The following is a 17869-nucleotide window of genomic DNA, read 5'->3' as shown; positions in this document are numbered from 1 at the left end:
AACATGCCCAGACTTGTAGTGATTTTCACCTCTTTTAATACTTTTCGCCTCATTCTGAAAGAAAGAAGTGAAATGTGCCAACGTGACGGCCGTCTTGGTGTGTGGTGTGAGACGGGAGGTGTAGGTCATTGAGCAGTTCACACAAAAAAAAGTGTTACTTCACCGTTTTACGATACATTTTTTTTTTTTTTACTTGTAAAATTATCTTTTAAATTGACAAATATCATATGTGTAATTCACGGCACAATTCAAACGGGATCGAAAGATAATCTTTCTCTCTCCATTGACTTCAATGCATAACTTTTCAGAAATAAGGGCCCATGGAAGTCCCCCGGAAAGGGAGGGACTTCGCCTCTCTATATTCATTGCTATCGGGATGTTAAGAGCATTCCATGGAATAGAGTGGCGAAGTCCCTCCCCTTCCGGTGATCCCGTTTGAATTGTGCCACGAATTACACATATGATGTTTGTCAATCTTAAATAATAATTTCCATGTCAAAAAAGTCACAGTTTGTCGTAAAACTGTTGAAATATAAGACTATGAAAAATACGCAACTAGAAAGACTACAAATCCCAGAATCCCGGTCCCGCATGCTGGCTCTTACGAACCAACAAACTCCCCTTTTGTGTATGTACAGCTCTCAACATGCCCAGACTTGTAGTGATTTTCACCTCTTTTAATACTTTTCGCCTCATTCTGAAAGAAAGAAGTGAAATGTGCCAACGTGACGGCCATCTTGGTGTGTGGTGTGAGACGGGAGGTGTAGGTCATTGAGCAGTTCACACAAAAAAAAGTGTTACTTCACCGTTTTACGACACATTTATTTTTTTTTTACTTGTAAAATTATCTTTTAAATTGACAAATATCATATGTGTAATTCACGGCACAATTCAAACGGGATCGAAAGATAATCTTTCTCTCTCCATTGACTTCAATGCATAACTTTTCAGAAATAAGGGCCGATGGAAGTCCCCCGGAAAGGGAGGGACTTCGCCTCTCTATATTCATTGCTATCGGGATGTTAAGAGCATTCCATGGAATAGAGTGGCGAAGTCCCTCCCCTTCCGGTGATCCCGTTTGAATTGTGCCACGAATTACACATATGATGTTTGTCAATCTTAAATAATAATTTCCATGTCAAAAAAGTCACAGTTTGTCGTAAAACTGTTGAAATATAAGACTATGAAAAATACGCAACTAGAAAGACTACAAATCCCAGAATCCCGGTCCCGCATGCTGGCTCTTACGAACCAACAAACTCCCCTTTTGTGTATGTACAGCTCTCAACATGCCCAGACTTGTAGTGATTTTCACCTCTTTTAATACTTTTCGCCTCATTCTGAAAGAAAGAAGTGAAATGTGCCAACGTGACGGCCGTCTTGGTGTGTGGTGTGAGACGGGAGGTGTAGGTCATTGAGCAGTTCACACAAAAAAAAGTGTTACTTCACCGTTTTACGACACATTTTTTTTTTTTCTACTTGTAAAATTATCTTTTAAATTGACAAATATCATATGTGTAATTCACGGCACAATTCAAACGGGATCGAAAGATAATCTTTCTCTCTCCATTGACTTCAATGCATAACTTTTCAGAAATAAGGGCCCATGGAAGTCCCCCGGAAAGGGAGGGACTTCGCCTCTCTATATTCATTGCTATCGGGATGTTAAGAGCATTCCATGGAATAGAGTGGCGAAGTCCCTCCCCTTCCGGTGATCCCGTTTGAATTGTGCCACGAATTACACATATGATAATTGTCAATTTAAAAGATAATATGCCAGTCAAAAAAAAAAAGGTGTCGTAAAACTGTAAAGTAACACAGTTTTTTGTGTGAAACGGTCAATGAACTACATCTCTGGTCTTGCACAACAACACACGTCACCAAGATGGCCGTCACTACTGTCTTGTCAAAAAAGGGATTGACTACCCTCACTATCACCACAATGAAACACGTCCAGGAGAATGTCTTGCAAAGCTGCCTGCCTGCCTTCCTTTGATTCTCTCTGAACTGCCTGATCTGTTTAATGTTTAATGTCAACCATTTGTGCAGATAGCATGAAGTATAAAAGATCGCCGATGCTAATGTGGCGTTAGCATTTCTCCCCGGACTTAAATGGTGTATTATAGAATGATCACACCGGTGTGACAGTACTCTTCAAAGGGTTCACGAAATATGACTACTACTCTTGCTGTTTAACATTTTGGGTTACTTAATGCTTCCCGTCTGATGAAAGGACCAGGAGTGGTTGGATCAAGTTAGCTACCTAGCTAGTAGCAAGCACGTTAGTTAGCATTACAGTCTTAGCCTTGTCATTTTTATTAGCCTTAACATCAAGTAACATCAAGTAACCCAAAATGTTAAACAGTAAGAGTAGTCATATTTCGTGAACCCTTTGAAGAGTACTGTCACACCGGTGTGATCATTCTATAATACACCATTTAAGCCCGGGGGAGAAATGCTAACGCTAACGCTACATTAGCATCTGCAATCTTTTCTATTTCATGCTATCTGCACAAATGGTTGACATTAAACATTAAAAAGATCAGGCAGTTCAGAGAGAATCAAAGGAAGGCAGGCAGCTTTGCATGACATTCTTCTGGACGTGTTTCATTGTGGTGATAGTGAGGGTAGTCAATCCCTTTTTTGACAAGACAGTAGTGACAGCCATCTTGGTGACGTGTGTTGTGCTAGTCTGCGAGACCAGAGATGTAGTTCATTGAGCGGATTCACACAAAAATGTGTTATTTCACAGTTTTACGACACATTTTTATTTTTGTTGACTTGCAAAATTATTTTTTAAATTGACAAACATCATATGTGTAATTCGTGGCACAATTCAAACGGGATCGAAAGATAATCTTCGTCACTATTCTTTCACACACACATACGGGTATTGGGCCGAGGGCGACACCGTACTTCCGGTATCCGCCATTTCACATGAGGTGCAAGTAGAATATCATAGTCTATTGCCTTAATAAATATCTAGTCAACTCTAAAATACCACATATATGCAATGGCATGATACTATTATTGTGACAAGTGGGGTATTCACCTGGTGTTTCCAGAAATTAGATGTAGATGCAGCCAAAATCGACGAAGGCCACTTTCGAGGGTCGTTTTTCCATACATCTGCAGGCAGTCTGTAAGGGCAATCCGACAACCTACACAGCTCTAGTTTACGCTGGTAACGACCTAGAGCACACCCCTCAAGTCCAGAGATGTAATCCGAAGACATGCAGCGATTTCTTCGGTCGTTAATTCAGAAAAAAAACCTAGTGTGCTCTGCCTGGCCACGTTAGCCAGCTGTTTATATTTGCACCTCCAGGATATTTGCACCTCCAGGAAAATGGCGTATTTATATATATATATATATGGCGCGCGTTGCATTGTGGGTAGCTCGTGACGTCACTGTGTGTGAAAGAATCCCTACCTTTAATTAAGAAAAATCTAATGATAATGCAATAAAACAACAAAGCCTAACAATATCGCAAATAATAATAATAATTATATAATACATTTATTATTTATTGTCATTTATGGACATTTATGGACATTTCGCGCATTATGTTGTCAAGCTGTTTGCTTCCTCCCACATTATTTTGAAAACCTCTTAGGGAAGTTGGTTGTAGGTAATGCTGTCTCGCACTACAGTAGTGTATTGCTTTACCTTTTGAATAAGTGAACGGCTTACAAGAAGAAGAAGCATAACTTTTTTTCATAGCTTCGCCTTTTCCTCTACGTTATGGAGGCTCGGGCTCATTTCTACCGCGAGGAAATCAACAGTACGATGTGGGAAGTCCCGGAGAAATTCACACGGCTCAAACAGATAGGAACCGGGGCGTACGGCTCGGTGTGGTGAGTGTCGTCTACCTTAACGCTGTATCAAATGTGTGTCGTAGTTTGAACCTGACTGTGTGTAAACACTGCTTGGTCTGAGAGCCCAGCATTCATAAATGTGAGCTGTACACGCAGCCTGTGGTGGGCCTGGGTTATATCCATAGACTGTATCCTATAATGTACTGTACTGTACACTAACACACGGCCAACACGGACACAGCTATACCTCACACTATAACACCTGGTATTTTATACAGCGCATCCTGGCAGCATCATGTGTTAGCGTAAAGAAAACACATTGCATTACCCGTACCTTTTTAATTTATATGCAATTTATGCTGCTAGATGTTGCTATTTTAGATTAAATATGGCCACTTTCCACTTTCCTTTCTTCATGCACTCTTTTAAAATGTACATAAATAGCACAGAGAAGCCACATAAACAGATATGTGCATATAACATGCTTTCTATTTACATGTATATGCATTGCACAGGTTTGAACTGATATACATTAGACACACCCATCACTTAACATTATTGATTTACAGGTACCCTGTTGTTTATCTAGCTGACTGGATAAATATAATCAGTGTAATGGTCAATTAACCTGCAATTTCATACATTTGGTATACTTTGTGGTATTAAGTATTTTTATTTATCAGTCATATTGCTTTAAGAGATCAAAAACAAAAAAGCCTTTCAAGCCATAATGTTAATGATGGACCATTTTAAATCCACGCTAATAAGGATATCTTTAACATGTCAGATGGGGCAAAGTATTAAAAGTTGGTATAATTACAATTTAGATACATACAAGGCTGCTGTCAAGTTTCATATGGAAAATATCCACATTAAAAAACTTGGAATAATAACCTACACTTTATCCAAGATGTTACAAATAATTAATGCGTCCAAGTTCCCCCAGCAAAACCCCACCAAAGACATTTTTGCACAGCCACCAATCGATCTTCTCCAGACTTCCATTAATGTTATTGTGAATATTTAATTCCTTTATCAATTACAGAGTACACTACCTTGTTGCTCTACCACAACTGTGCCCTTATCTTATTACTGTGGCAGACCACACACTTTAGTCATTCAGTCAAATATTATTTACATTATTTATTCTTTCCACTGCACCATCATTTGTTACATTTTACTATCCATATTACAACACATACATTTCTGTAAATCACAGCGCCACAAAGAGGATAATTTGTTCATTTTATTACACAGATGCTTGAAAAGACAGATTGTACATACAGTACTATTCAGAAAACACTGTGTTATGGCTAGTTTTGGTTTAACGCCACACTCAAATTCAGTTTGATGAAGATGGTAATAGATCATCTTTCTATCTACTGACCAATGGCAAGGTGAACATGTTGAGAGCCAAAGTCACAAGGGTTTGAATCCGCTTTGATGATTCTGTCAGGGTTGCAGTTGTAGGCTTGTTAACTGTGGGTACCACTGATGTAAGCATTATAGTGTGGGAGTGGTGGTCTGTCAGAGCAAAAATATCTGACCTTTAAAGGAAGCACCAGCTGATGAACTTGGATCAAACCACCACCATTAGCTGTATTTTTGACAGATAATGGTGGTGGTTTGATCCATAAGAGCTTATCTCTCATTATTCATCTAGTGTGAAATTAGAACCACAGCAAGAAAAGAACATATTAATGAAAGAAATAACAGTTTCATCACAAATATATGTGTTAGATGAACTGTATGCTTTGTGGATGTTTATCTGGCTTGCTGCGTGTCAAATTGATAATGCAATATCCTACATTTGTGCGTCCTCCACAGCACTATGGTGCACAAGAGATGTGTGTCATTTGTGTTGGTGGATGTGGCTCCAAATAGCCTAACAAGCTTGTCCGCCTACGATTTGTTGCCCTGCAGATCACAGCAGACATCACGAGTTGCCAAACATTTACATGTTCATACTCAATAAACCACAGATCCCCCTTCACTCTGTTAGAGATTGAGTCCCACGTACAGTGCCTCCATCTGAGAACCTGTTTGCATTCGAGAGTGAAACTCTTTTTCTAACTGCTCTGACTTCAAAAGAGTGAAATCTTAGTGATACTAGAAGAGACACGCAGAGTGCAAGAGAATGACTTGTTTTTCCATCTCCCCTCACAGCTCATCAATAAATGAGAAGAATAAAGAGAAAGTGGCCATCAAGAAGCTCCACAGGCCCTTCCAGTCCGAGATCTTTGCTAAGAGGGCATACCGAGAGCTCAGACTGCTCAAACACATGAAGCATGAAAACGTAGGAATAAATATCGCTTCCATAATAAATTGCTATATAAGATATGATTATATCCTGTTAATGCTTCAGCTTATTGCGTCTGCTCCCATGCGTGTAACAGTCACCTCGCTCTTTCATTCCAACCAGGTGATAGGACTCATCGATGTGTTTTCACCCGCCACAACCCTTGATGAAATGCAGGACTTGTGAGTATTATTCCTAATATTAGCAAAGCCCTCAGGCTGAGACAGGCAACATCTCTTCAGAGGAGAAGTATGTGCTTTGAACAGAAAGTGTGACGATGTATGAACAAAGGATCACTTTAATGTTACAGTGTTTCCCCTACCATTGTCTTGGAGGGGCGCTGCACCCCGCCAACGGAGCCCCGCGCCCCCCCTGAAATTCAAGGTGTTTTTAAAAAAAAAAAGTATATATTGCACCAAATTGCAAATAATCTATCTACTGTCACTTTTCACATTGAACATGTGCTCTTTTATTAAATAAACTAAACGCTTTAATTTTAAGTTGTGAGTTTAGTGTTTTTGACTGTAAGAAACACTGATGCATTAATCAATAACAAGAATCCACAGCTCCTCTCTCTGCTCTAGAGGATGGATTTAAAAAATATGTATCCCAATGTAACCCCCCCCCCCCCCCCCCCCCCGCCTGCTCAGACAGCACCCCCCCCAAAGCAGTAAACCTAGGGGAAACACTGCACTATAATATGGCCCAAAGGATGTGGACGCCCCTTTTTACATGTTATTGTCAAACCATGTACTGCTATAACAACCTGGCCTGTAAAGTTCTTCCACACCAAAGTCTGATAACCATCTCTCCATACATTGAATATGTTTTTGTACACTTCATGTTAAAAGGACCTTGCCTAAACACTAGGATCTTATGATAATGTTATTCCCTTACTGTGTCCGAGAAATAGAGAAACAATAAGCCTACTTATTGGTTGAATTTTGACTTCAAAGCAAGGGAAACTTTAACCATTTCTCAATTACTAGTAGTTAAGCAAACCACATAAATTAGGGAACATTTTTTAATTGATTACTACGGTGGCCCTGAAGTGCAAGACACTACAGCATTTCAGAAAACACAACAGCATTTCACAAAACACCACAGCATTTCAGAAAACGCCACAGCATTTCACAAAACACAACAGCATTTCACAAAACACCACAGCATTTCACAAAACACAACAGCATTTCACAAAACACCACAGCATTTCACAAAACACAACAGCATTTCAGAAAACACCACAGCATTTCACAAAACACCACAGCATTTCACAAAACACTACAGCATTTCACAAATCGCCACAGCATTTCAGAAAACACCACAGCATTTCACATTGGACGGAAAGGGTATTCCTTTAGGGAGAACACTTCTTGTTTGTGATTGGACAGAGCCAGCCAGAGAAGCACTGCTGTGATTGGTTGTTTTTGCTGCCAGTCAAGAAATGACGCTTCGTGATTGGTCAGCCGTTAGCACACACTCAGAGCTCACAGCTCCTCATATCTGTTCAGAAACTGGACAAAAGTTAAACATGTACAAACCACAGACTGTCTATGTCATGGCGAATACAGTCGCTGCTTTATTTATGTCTGTATGACGTTGTTGTGAGTGTGGACGGAGCAGCAACAGGTTAGTTTAGCCTGATGGATCCGATTCCATTCAGAAAACACGCATTTTAAAAGCTTTTCGCCTGCCGTCTTATCTGCAGACTTGTCAAAGCGTTAATTTATGATTTTTACTAACCGTTATCAGTATGTAGTTACTTCGGCATCACTTTGAAACGTGTATTACAATTAAATCACGGTCAAATATGTTCATTTTGTTGTAGTTGGTATCTCATAGGATTTACTTGGAGATACGACCCGCCCCCTCTCAGCGCCTCTTGTTTGAATGACAGTCGCAAACACAGCTGACAGTCGCGGTGAAACTCGAGCGATTAGAGCGATGCGAATATTGGGTGGTCTACCATAGTATTTACATGGAGATAAGCCCCTTAAAAACCATGAATTAATAAAGCATTAATTCTGTGTTTACTCCTGTCATTCAAACAAGACGCTGGAGAGGGGGCGGGCCGTATCTCCATGTAAATCCTATCGGAATCGGATCGATCAGGCTAAACTAACCTGTAGCTGCTCCGTCCACACTCACAACAACGTCATACAGACATAAATAAAGCAGCGACTGTATTCGCCATGACATAGACCGTCTGTGTTTTGTATATGTTGAACTTTTGTCCAGTTTCTGAACAGATATGAGGAGCTGTGAGCTCTGAGTGTGTGCTAACAGTTAACGGCTGATGTGTTGGGCCAATCACGAAGCGTCATTTCTTGACTGGCAGCAAAAACAACCAATCACAGCAGTGCTTCTATGGCTGGCTCTATCCAATCACAAACAAGAAGTGTTCTCCCTAAGGCAGGGGTAGGCAAGTAAGTTTGGCCGTGGGCCAATTTTTTGCTGAGCCGCAAGATGGCGGGCCAGAACATAATCAAAGCCTAATTCAAGAAATTGATTTTGGTAAGAGGGCGCAGCGCCCCTGTTCGCCCAATCCAGAGCCTTTGGCTAGACCCGCCCAAAGGGAGGCTCGTCCTCTCTAGCCCCATTTCAGTCCCAAAGCCAGGGCTATTATCTGTATTTTAACAGACTTATCTTTTAAATTATCTTCAAAGTTTATTTTTCTCTGAAATTGTAGGGAGGATGGTCCTCCCTTTCCTCAATGGATGAGCCTCCACTGAGTAGAGTTATTAACTAGGTAGCAGTGTTATTTAACATACTTTTATTCTGATAAGTATTGTCAAGTTCTCTGGGTTTTTGGCATTTATTTGAGTGTTTGCCCATTTGAGAGGCTTGAGGGGCAAAGGGGACGCATGGACAACTGGAATCCTTTTTCCTTTTCTTTATTTCAACTTTTCAAGGACACATTAGGATTCTTTCAGGTTGAAAACCTTTAAAAAATATCAAAGGACAAAATAAATCAATTACAGCAGTTTTACTTTGCAATTTAATATATTATAACCTAAATTAATCAGTAACCAAGTATTTTACTCAAACTCAATGTATTTAATAGTTAAATAAGTACTTTAATTGACCTGGTTCCCCCCAACCACACATTTGCCATATGTGACCCGCTCTATCGAAATCAGTCGGAAGTCGCAACGGCTCATTTCAAAATAAACGTGGATTTGCGTAAAAAAATAGTTTATTTTACCGGACAAATTTGAAATTTACCGGTCATGTTTCAATAATAATAATAATAAGAGTTGTGTTGTGTAGCAGAGTTTCCGTTAGCAGGTAATCACCGGACTAGGACCGGATATGCTGATGTTTAAAACTCAGTTAATGGGAGTCATTTTTATATTGCTTCAGTTTATAATCGTTACAGATCAAAAAATTCAGATTCATTTTTCAATAAATGATTCCACAAACAACAAACAACATAATTATTACATTCAAACAAACTACTTGTAGTAGATGAAGTACATTATTCAAAAGTTTACATTAACTTTGAATAATAACACGGGAGAAACGGATCCTCTCTCCCTCCCTCTCTCTCCTGACAGCACGTTAGTTTCTCATGCAGCTCGCTAAACAGTGGGCGGGGCTTCAGGTGATTATACAGAGCTGCGTGTCTCCGTCAGACTCAGTAGCTGATCTGATCTCTCTCTCGCGTCCGGTTATACTTCACTCGCGTTTATGTCCATATCGATCAGATCCAGCTCTCCTGATCGGCCTTTTTAGAGAGCACTGATCAAACTATTAAGAGTGAATATCGGCCGATAATGACCGGCGGCCGATCGATCGGCCGCTAACGGAAACCCTGATGTGCGACTGTCGGTCCTATGTTGTAAAAAAAAAAAAAAATCTCAAAATAATATTTTATTTTTGATTCTCAAAATTACGGGCCAAATATTATTGCTGGCGGGCCAACAATGGCCCGCGGGCCGCCTGTTGCCGACCCATGCCCTAAGGAATACCCTTTCTGTCCAATGTGAAATGCTGTGGTGTTTTGTGAAATGCTGTTGTGTTTTGTGAAATGCTGTGGCGTTTTGTGAAATGCTGTGGTGTCTTGCACTTCAGGGCCACCGTAGATTACCGTTAGTTAGCAAACGTAGACTTTTGAATGGGCAAATTAGGAGGAAACGGCAAAGATGAAGAGTATAGTGAAGGTTGTATAAACTTTAGTGTTACATACATATACACAAGCACCATAAGCTCCTTATTCAACGTATACAAAGGAATAGATTACAGCATTAACAGGGTGTGGAAAATATCAGCGAACAGCAAAGGAATAATGTTGACTATTAGTTGTGATCTTTACTGAAAAAGGTTTACATAGACTCGTTATATAGAGGTGAACATATGTACGTTTCTCTCCATCCACTCTCCTGCTCACCCTCCCCCACTTTTTCTCAGCTACCTGGTGATGCCTTACATGTTTACTGACCTGTCCAAGGTGCGGGGTCACCTCACAGAAGACAAAGTCCAGTTTCTCGTCTACCAGATGCTGTGTGGACTCAGGGTGAGCCGGGAAGCCTAACTAGACTTTGCACAGATTAAACACACAATATGTAATTGTTGTGCCACTCATTTCAATCAAAACGTAATCTTGAAAATAATTGTTGGAAAGTCTTTAACAGAAGCCGAATTATACAGAGGTCTTCTCATCATTTGGTTAAAATACATAGCTAAAACATTTTAAGATCTAAAAAGTGCATCTCAAAAATGTTGCTGAGAACTGGAAGAAAATCTAATAAGATTTGTTGGCAGACAAATGTAAAAAGAAATGTGGGATAATGTTAGCACATGTAACATAGTTTAAGTTGTTTTCAGACATTTTGATGAGGATAAGTCACATGTTATAGCTTTAATGCACTCTAATTAAACTATAATAGACAATTGTCAGGTGAACTGGCACACTAATAAAAAAGACACTTTAGAGATAGAATCGCCATACACAATGCATATATTTTGTATGTGACTGCAATAATAATATATGCCCTATCTCTCCCTTTCTGCAGTACATTCACAAAGCTGGAATCATCCACAGGGTACGTACAAGTTAAGGTCTGTGTCAACTAAAAAAAAGAAAGCTTCATTATGATAAAAAAAATCCTTTTACAGACTGTTATTAAGGCTGTGCAATGTGTGCAGTGTGCAATAAGATAGCTCTTAGATAGCACACATGCTCATTTCCTGTACTGCAGAAGTACATGGGAATTGTATTTGTCATTGTTATTGCACAGTTTAGAAACCCTGCCCCAACAGGTAAGATGAGTTAACTCTCAGATGTTTTACTGCATGTCTGGAGATGTTAGGCCACACCCGTCAGAACCACTGCCAAGTGGGTGTGTGAGGAGAAGAAAGTCAGGTTAGATAAATACACCACTTATCTATCAGAAAGACAATTCATTAAGATAATATAATAAAAGAAAGATTAATGACGGCCTCTTATCTGTTCCGCATAAAATCTTAACAAAAAAAACACAGAACATTATTTTAAATGATTGGTACTGTTCAAGGGCATAAAGTTCTGATTTGTGTGGGATTTCAAAATGCAACATCTACTGTTAAAGGGCCCTGTTATGCTATTGGGGATTTCCCTTTCCTGTAGTATGTTCTATAGGTTTGTGTGCATGTAAATGGTCTGCAATGGCCACATTCCTAAAGTTCCCTCCAGAGGGAGTTTCTCTCCCACACACTCCCCCCCCCCTGCCTGAAGCGTCTCCATTGTAGACCTTTGTTTACTTTCGCAACGTTGTGACCTCACTGTGTAACACTCACGCTCTAATTGGCTAGCACTCCATCATAATGTATGTGATAGGCTAAGGTTCATCTCTAAGTGGTTGACCAATCACAACAGAGCCGGCCAGCTAACCAATCAGAGCAGACTGGGCTCTGGTTTCAGACCGAGGGTGAAAAGAGGTGCTGCAGCACAGGCAGTATGAGGAAAATAAAGAGCTTTTTGAACATTAAAGCACGGAGACATGTCACAGTAGAGGCACAAAACAAATATGAACCTTGAAACGAGCATAATGGGGCTCCTTTAAATATATTTTTGAGTTTTCCTTGCAGGAAGGTAATAATTATACAAACACAAAAAAGATTTGTCTGAAGGAATTTTTTATATGTAGTGGTTGATCTCTTGATCAGCTAACTGTGTTTTTGTGAATGTGTGTTTAATCTCCTGCTATTACTCTTGTAACTCCTATCGCAGTAAAGGTGTTATCAACACTCACTAACAGCGCCGCCCTTATCACACCTTCTGTCCCAGTATTTTATGAGTGACTCTGCAGAAATGCTGCAGTGAGTTTCATGGTCAACTTAGTTGAGTCACAACAAAGAATCCCTGTTTTAAATCCCGCAGTATACAGACATAAGGCTGAGCCACGGGAACTACAAGCACTAAGGCTCTTCTCAGCCCCTGCAGTGATACTACACAGTACAAGCAATATCATTTTCTGTTAATCTCTATGTGCAATACACAACCCTCACTCAGCAGCTCATTTTCTTTTACAGGATCTTAAGCCTGGAAACTTGGCTGTGAACCAAGACTGTGAACTGAAGGTTTGTACTTCTAAGGATTACATCAGAAAACATGACAAAGCTGAAATGATGCTGCTGCAGCAAGAACATAATTGGATTCAGCAGGTTTCAAAGAAAGTAACAAAGTTCAAGATAACCTTCAAAATCAGCCATATACGGGAAACAGGACATGGAATAAATAACAATTGTTGCCAAAAATGTCTCTAGTGATGCAAAATGGTTAAATGTTTTAAAATGAAAATGTTTATGTATGAAAACATCTTATGATGGGAAAAATGTGAACCATTATAATTTATGATGGATTCTCTATGCATTTGAGGAAGTGTCTACTGATATGCATGCACAAATGAAATACCTTTTCAAACAATTAATTTGACAGACATATTTTGTGAATATACTGTGTTCATGTTCCAGAGTGTGATCTGTGTTTTTGCTCACCGTGCAGATCCTGGACTTCGGGCTGGCTCGCAGTACTGACGCTGAGATGACAGGCTACGTGGTGACCCGTTGGTACCGGGCGCCTGAGGTTATTCTGAACTGGATGCACTACACCCAGACAGGCAAGACAATCGTAGCTGTTACTCATTCTCTCCTCCGTCCCTGCTGTCGGCTCAGTATGGAGTAAGGCCTGTTCGGTGCCGTAACTGTTTTCTGTTTGTCGTGTGAAAACATGCCAACTCTAGTTACAGGGCTTTCTTTCTTTGAGGCTGGCTTGTATGGTACGCTGTGGGTCAGCAGCTTCTATAATCCTGTCGTTGAAGCTGCATCGGTGTCATTTTGACTATCAATCTTTTTCTACCCTTAATCTGTAGCAGTTGACAGAGATGGATCTGATAGCAGTCTGATAGCGCTGAGATTCCATGACAGAGCTGTCAGCTCAATGAAACTGACTTTCTCAGGATTTATGTGTCTTTATGAGATAGTGGGATTTCATTTTGTAAACAGCTCCCGCAGAATGGAAAGTAGCACAGAAAGCAACTCTGGCGAGTTGACACCCTTAGTAAGATTAGCACAATATATTCTGCACTATGGTGAATAGGAACCTGCTCTGATGTATAAATGCCATCTTCCTCATTTGTATTGCACTGAGCATAAAGGTAGAGTTAAATTGTTTTTTTTATTTGACCTGTAGTGCTATTGTTCTATATTGAATGCTAGGTGTGAGTTTCAGAGTAATGTATCTGCTGTCAAAGTATCTGCCTGGTCTTAAATGTAAAAGAAATATAATGCATTGGATTGAGATTTAAAAACTCAACAGCAGTGTTTCTTTTCAGAAATCCGGTCCCAGTTACTCAAAATAATCCAAAGGCCTTGTTGTGAGCAGTTTCATGTAGGAACTATTTACTTTCTACCACACTACAATCGTCTGTCGTATCACCACTCAGAAGGAAGTGTGCATGGATATATTGGAGAAAAGGCAGCCATCTCTACAGCACATATCTCCAACACACTGCAACTCACACCTAAACAATTTACATTTGTGTTAATGAGTATTCTGCCTGGGTGCTTACTCACATTTTTCTTTTTTTTCATTCTAGTGGACATCTGGTCTGTGGGCTGCATCATGGCAGAAATGATCAATGGAAAAACCCTTTTCAAAGGGAGAGACTGTATCCTTTCATCAGCCCTGTCCATGTACTGGACTTAAAGCCTTTTAATAATGTAATGTGAATGTGCTGAATGATTCCCGAAGACAGGTCATCAAGTTTTAATTTCACTTCATTCAATCATTGTAATATTAAAGGTGATGAAGCCACTTTATTAAACATTGACAGTTTTATTTGATGATGGGAACTATAAATAAGGTGCAGAAGGGAACACAAATCACAGTATATTACATTCAGTAAAACCCCTTCCCTCAGGCAGCATCCAAGGCAGCTGCTACTGCACTGTATAACGTACTTTTTCTGCATATTTTACATTATCTTCTGATGTTCTTTTTTGCACTTTACTGATGTATAGCGTCTTAAAGCTGTCACTTGTGGCTTTCAATTTATTTTATTATTCTGTTTTATAGACCTCCGTGAAAATCCTACTTTCTACTGCTACTGAATGGATGTTATTGATTACCTGGTTAAGAAATCCTTGATTTTAACCCTTTATTACAGACATGGACCAGCTGACTCAGATCATGAAAGTAACTGGAGTTCCTGGATCAGAGTTCGTACAGAAACTGGACAGTCCAGAGGTAGGTCAAACTACCTTATGTGTATGTCAACAAATGTATATTTACGTCTTGAATCTACAGTTAGCTGGTTGCGCGACAACTTACTGATATTTGGCCTTTTTCTTTTTGCTTTACCTGTGGTGGGACTACAAGTATGAGGTTTGTCCTGAGGGTTGCAGTTATGGAACATAAAGTAATTTAAAGACATGGAATTGAATCAACATTCAACATACATTTATTGAATCCATGGGGCACCTCAAGTAACTGCTTAAACATATGTCTCAGTCAATCTGAAGCAATCTTCATCTGTTCAGGAATTTGTAAAATAAATTTAAATATATATAAAAACATGGAATCATTATGTAAATATGCATAATCATGCACTAATCTAAAAATGTGTGGCTTACCTAGACATAAGAAGACAGAACCATACTATACAATACAGTTCAACGTCACCAAAGTTAATTAAATTATGGAATGAGTCATTGAATTTTACAGTATCAACGATATTGCCTGCACACTGCAGCAGTAGATTACTCATAAGCTGATAGCTGTTTGGAAAATATAAAACAGTTTATTGATTCCCTCAGTCACAGTTCCTGATCAGTTGAAATGCATGTAATTGGAATAATTCTAGTCCATAACCAAAATAAAATACGATGTCTGCTAAATGAAAACAATAAAGCCTGAAGCTGGTACTTTTATTTGCATTATAATGACGTAAAAATTAGTCATTAATCAATTAATCATCTTTTATTTTTTAAAACAGGCCAAAACCTATATTAAGGCCCTTCCTCGCTATCCCAGAAAAGACTTCTCAACGTTGTTCCCCAGAGCCAGTGCAAAGGGTAAGTTCAGACACAGCCTTTGCTCCACAAACAGTATTTTCACCCTTTTAACACACTGTAAGAGCCACTTAAACAATTATTTAGCTAAATGTTAATGTTGGCATTATCGATTACATAGTTGTTGAATATCATTTAAATGAATACCAACATTTTTGCTAGGGTTATGTTTCAGTTTGCTTCTGTGGTAATCCACAGAGACCAAACATCTCAGGTTGGTCAAGAAAAGGACACATTCTCTTAGTTGATCATCTTGGCATTAGCAGAATCTCTTCTTTTTGGAAACAGCTTAAACTGTAACAATATGTAGACACCAAGCTAAAGCACTTTGAACTTGTATGTATAATATAATATTCTCTGTAGTATTGTCAGTAAAAAACACTCAGTTACATTGTTCTGCATTTATGTTTGATGAAGTTGTGGCAATATGTTGTGCCCTTTACTGTGGGCAGGGATCGACCTGCTGGAGAAGATGTTGGTTCTGGACGGGGACGAGAGACTTACAGCAGAGCTAGCTCTGGAGCACCCATATTTCGACGGCCTAAGAGACCCAGACGACTTACCTTTACCCAAGCCATACGATGACAGCCATGACAATGCCACATTGACCCTGGATGAGTGGAAACGTAAGCAAAAAAGAGTATTAAAAGATGCTATCATAATATAATCAATGTGCAGATTTGTTTAGTGTTAATGTACATTACTAATCAATTATGGCCTCATTATAAAATATTAAAAGAAGTAACTAACTGTAAATGTTAGCCATATTAAATCATCTACTCCAACTATAACTACACCTACCTCCTGTTGCAGGGCTTCTGTTAATAGGATAGTTTGGATTGTTTGTTGGTTTGTATACTTATAATAAAACAGTAGATGGCGGTAGGCCCCTAGTTTGTAAAACAAGAGTATCAGTTTATGAACTCTAAATTTAGAATATTTTCACCGCTTTATTTTGCCATCAGACAGCCCTTTAAGACGGTAAACTGAATCCGTATGCTATTCTCTCTTCTAAGCCAACAGACTCCATGTACAAAAAAAGTCATTTTACCTTTCAGAACATAGGAGTTGCTGTTGTATTACTGGCTCAAATCAATTCCTTTGTTGGTGTTATTGTGTGACTTTGATGAATGAGAATCAACACTTTAAAACATCACATTTTCGCAATCACAGAAACAAACCAACCAGTAAGCAACGGACCAGCAACTTCTGATTAAAGCAGGGAACAATTACTGTCAACACGTAAAAATAAAGCCGTGAAAATATTCAACATTTTGATAGAATTATGGGAATAAAATATGTCTTGCTGCTGCCCAATTCACAGCAGTAAATAGTTTCCGCTTCTCCAAACTGGGGATGTGCCGACCGCCATTATTACAAACTATGGATAAATACCTTATACAACCATTCTTCAAACTTAATCAAATATTTCCCTGTATCACTTGCTATGTATAATTGTTGTTAAGAATGAATATGCCTTATAATGGATTTCTGTTGAAATGGGGACATGCTGGACATAACAAAAATAAATGTTTTTCCTCTGCGCCCACAGGGTTGTGCTTCAAAGAGGTGAAAAGCTTTGTGCCGTTCGCACGACGGGACTCCAAGAGAAAAAATACCCTGACTATGACTCCGTGACCCAATGAATGTCTTGTAACTACTGATGTCCCAACCTAGAACACATACAGCCAATGGTGCCCTTGTATATTGCAGCCATGAATTCACTTTTACCCTGGATATGTTTATATTTTGAATCAGTGTTCAGAGGAGGGATTTTATTAAAACTCACAACTTTTTATTTTTGTGCAATTATTTCCCAAGTGTGGATTTCCCTTCATGTTACACAATCCTTATCAGTGAGTTGCCTGGCAAATGTATTGTGACCAAATATCACAGGGTTTACTGTAAGATTTACTGTAATGTTGTTTTCCAATAAAACAAGATATGTTCTCATTTTTGTTCTTGAGGTGAAAACAGCTTTGTTATACGTTCTATATTAAATAATCATCGAGGGACAAGTCTGGGTTTCGCCAATAAATGCCCTGAAAACTGAAACTCCTAACGAGCTAAGACCCCAAAATATTAGCAGTTAGCCTACTGTGTGAAATGTACTCAATGTTACCTGGAATTGGTAGCCAATAAGGTGCATGATATTGAGAACAACAAGTAGTGTGTATTCATGTCTCTGCTAAATATGCTCTA

The 17869-nt window shown here is 39.2% G+C and overlaps 1 protein-coding gene across 1 annotated transcript; it reads left to right on the top strand.

The window, feature by feature from the left end:
* Window positions 1–3594: 3594 nt before the first annotated feature.
* On the top strand, window positions 3595–17620 carry mapk13 (mitogen-activated protein kinase 13). Its single transcript, XM_034196417.1, has 12 exons — window positions 3595–3855; window positions 5983–6112; window positions 6239–6297; window positions 10526–10631; window positions 11131–11160; window positions 12629–12676; window positions 13101–13215; window positions 14194–14265; window positions 14764–14843; window positions 15592–15670; window positions 16120–16293; window positions 17220–17620. Exons 1-12 carry the CDS (start codon window positions 3743–3745, stop codon window positions 17303–17305), a joined length of 1092 nt encoding a protein of 363 aa, XP_034052308.1. The 5' UTR covers window positions 3595–3742; the 3' UTR covers window positions 17306–17620.
* Window positions 17621–17869: the final 249 nt, after the last annotated feature.

The sequence above is a fragment of the Gymnodraco acuticeps genome, unplaced genomic scaffold (assembly GCF_902827175.1).
Source record: "Gymnodraco acuticeps unplaced genomic scaffold, fGymAcu1.1, whole genome shotgun sequence".
NCBI classification, from domain to species: domain Eukaryota; kingdom Metazoa; phylum Chordata; class Actinopteri; order Perciformes; family Bathydraconidae; genus Gymnodraco; species Gymnodraco acuticeps.
Note: the sequence above shows the minus strand (reverse complement) of the source record. Positions and strands in the feature narration are given on the sequence as shown.

Coding starts and splice junctions, on each gene's coding strand:
- mapk13 (XM_034196417.1), top strand. CDS start 3,743: ATGGAGGCTCGGGCTCATTTCTACCGCGAGGAAATCAACAGTACGATG. Junction 6,113..6,238: donor AACACATGAAGCATGAAAAC/GTAGGAATAAAT, acceptor CATTCCAACCAG/GTGATAGGACTCATCGATGT. Junction 6,298..10,525: donor CTTGATGAAATGCAGGACTT/GTGAGTATTATT, acceptor ACTTTTTCTCAG/CTACCTGGTGATGCCTTACA.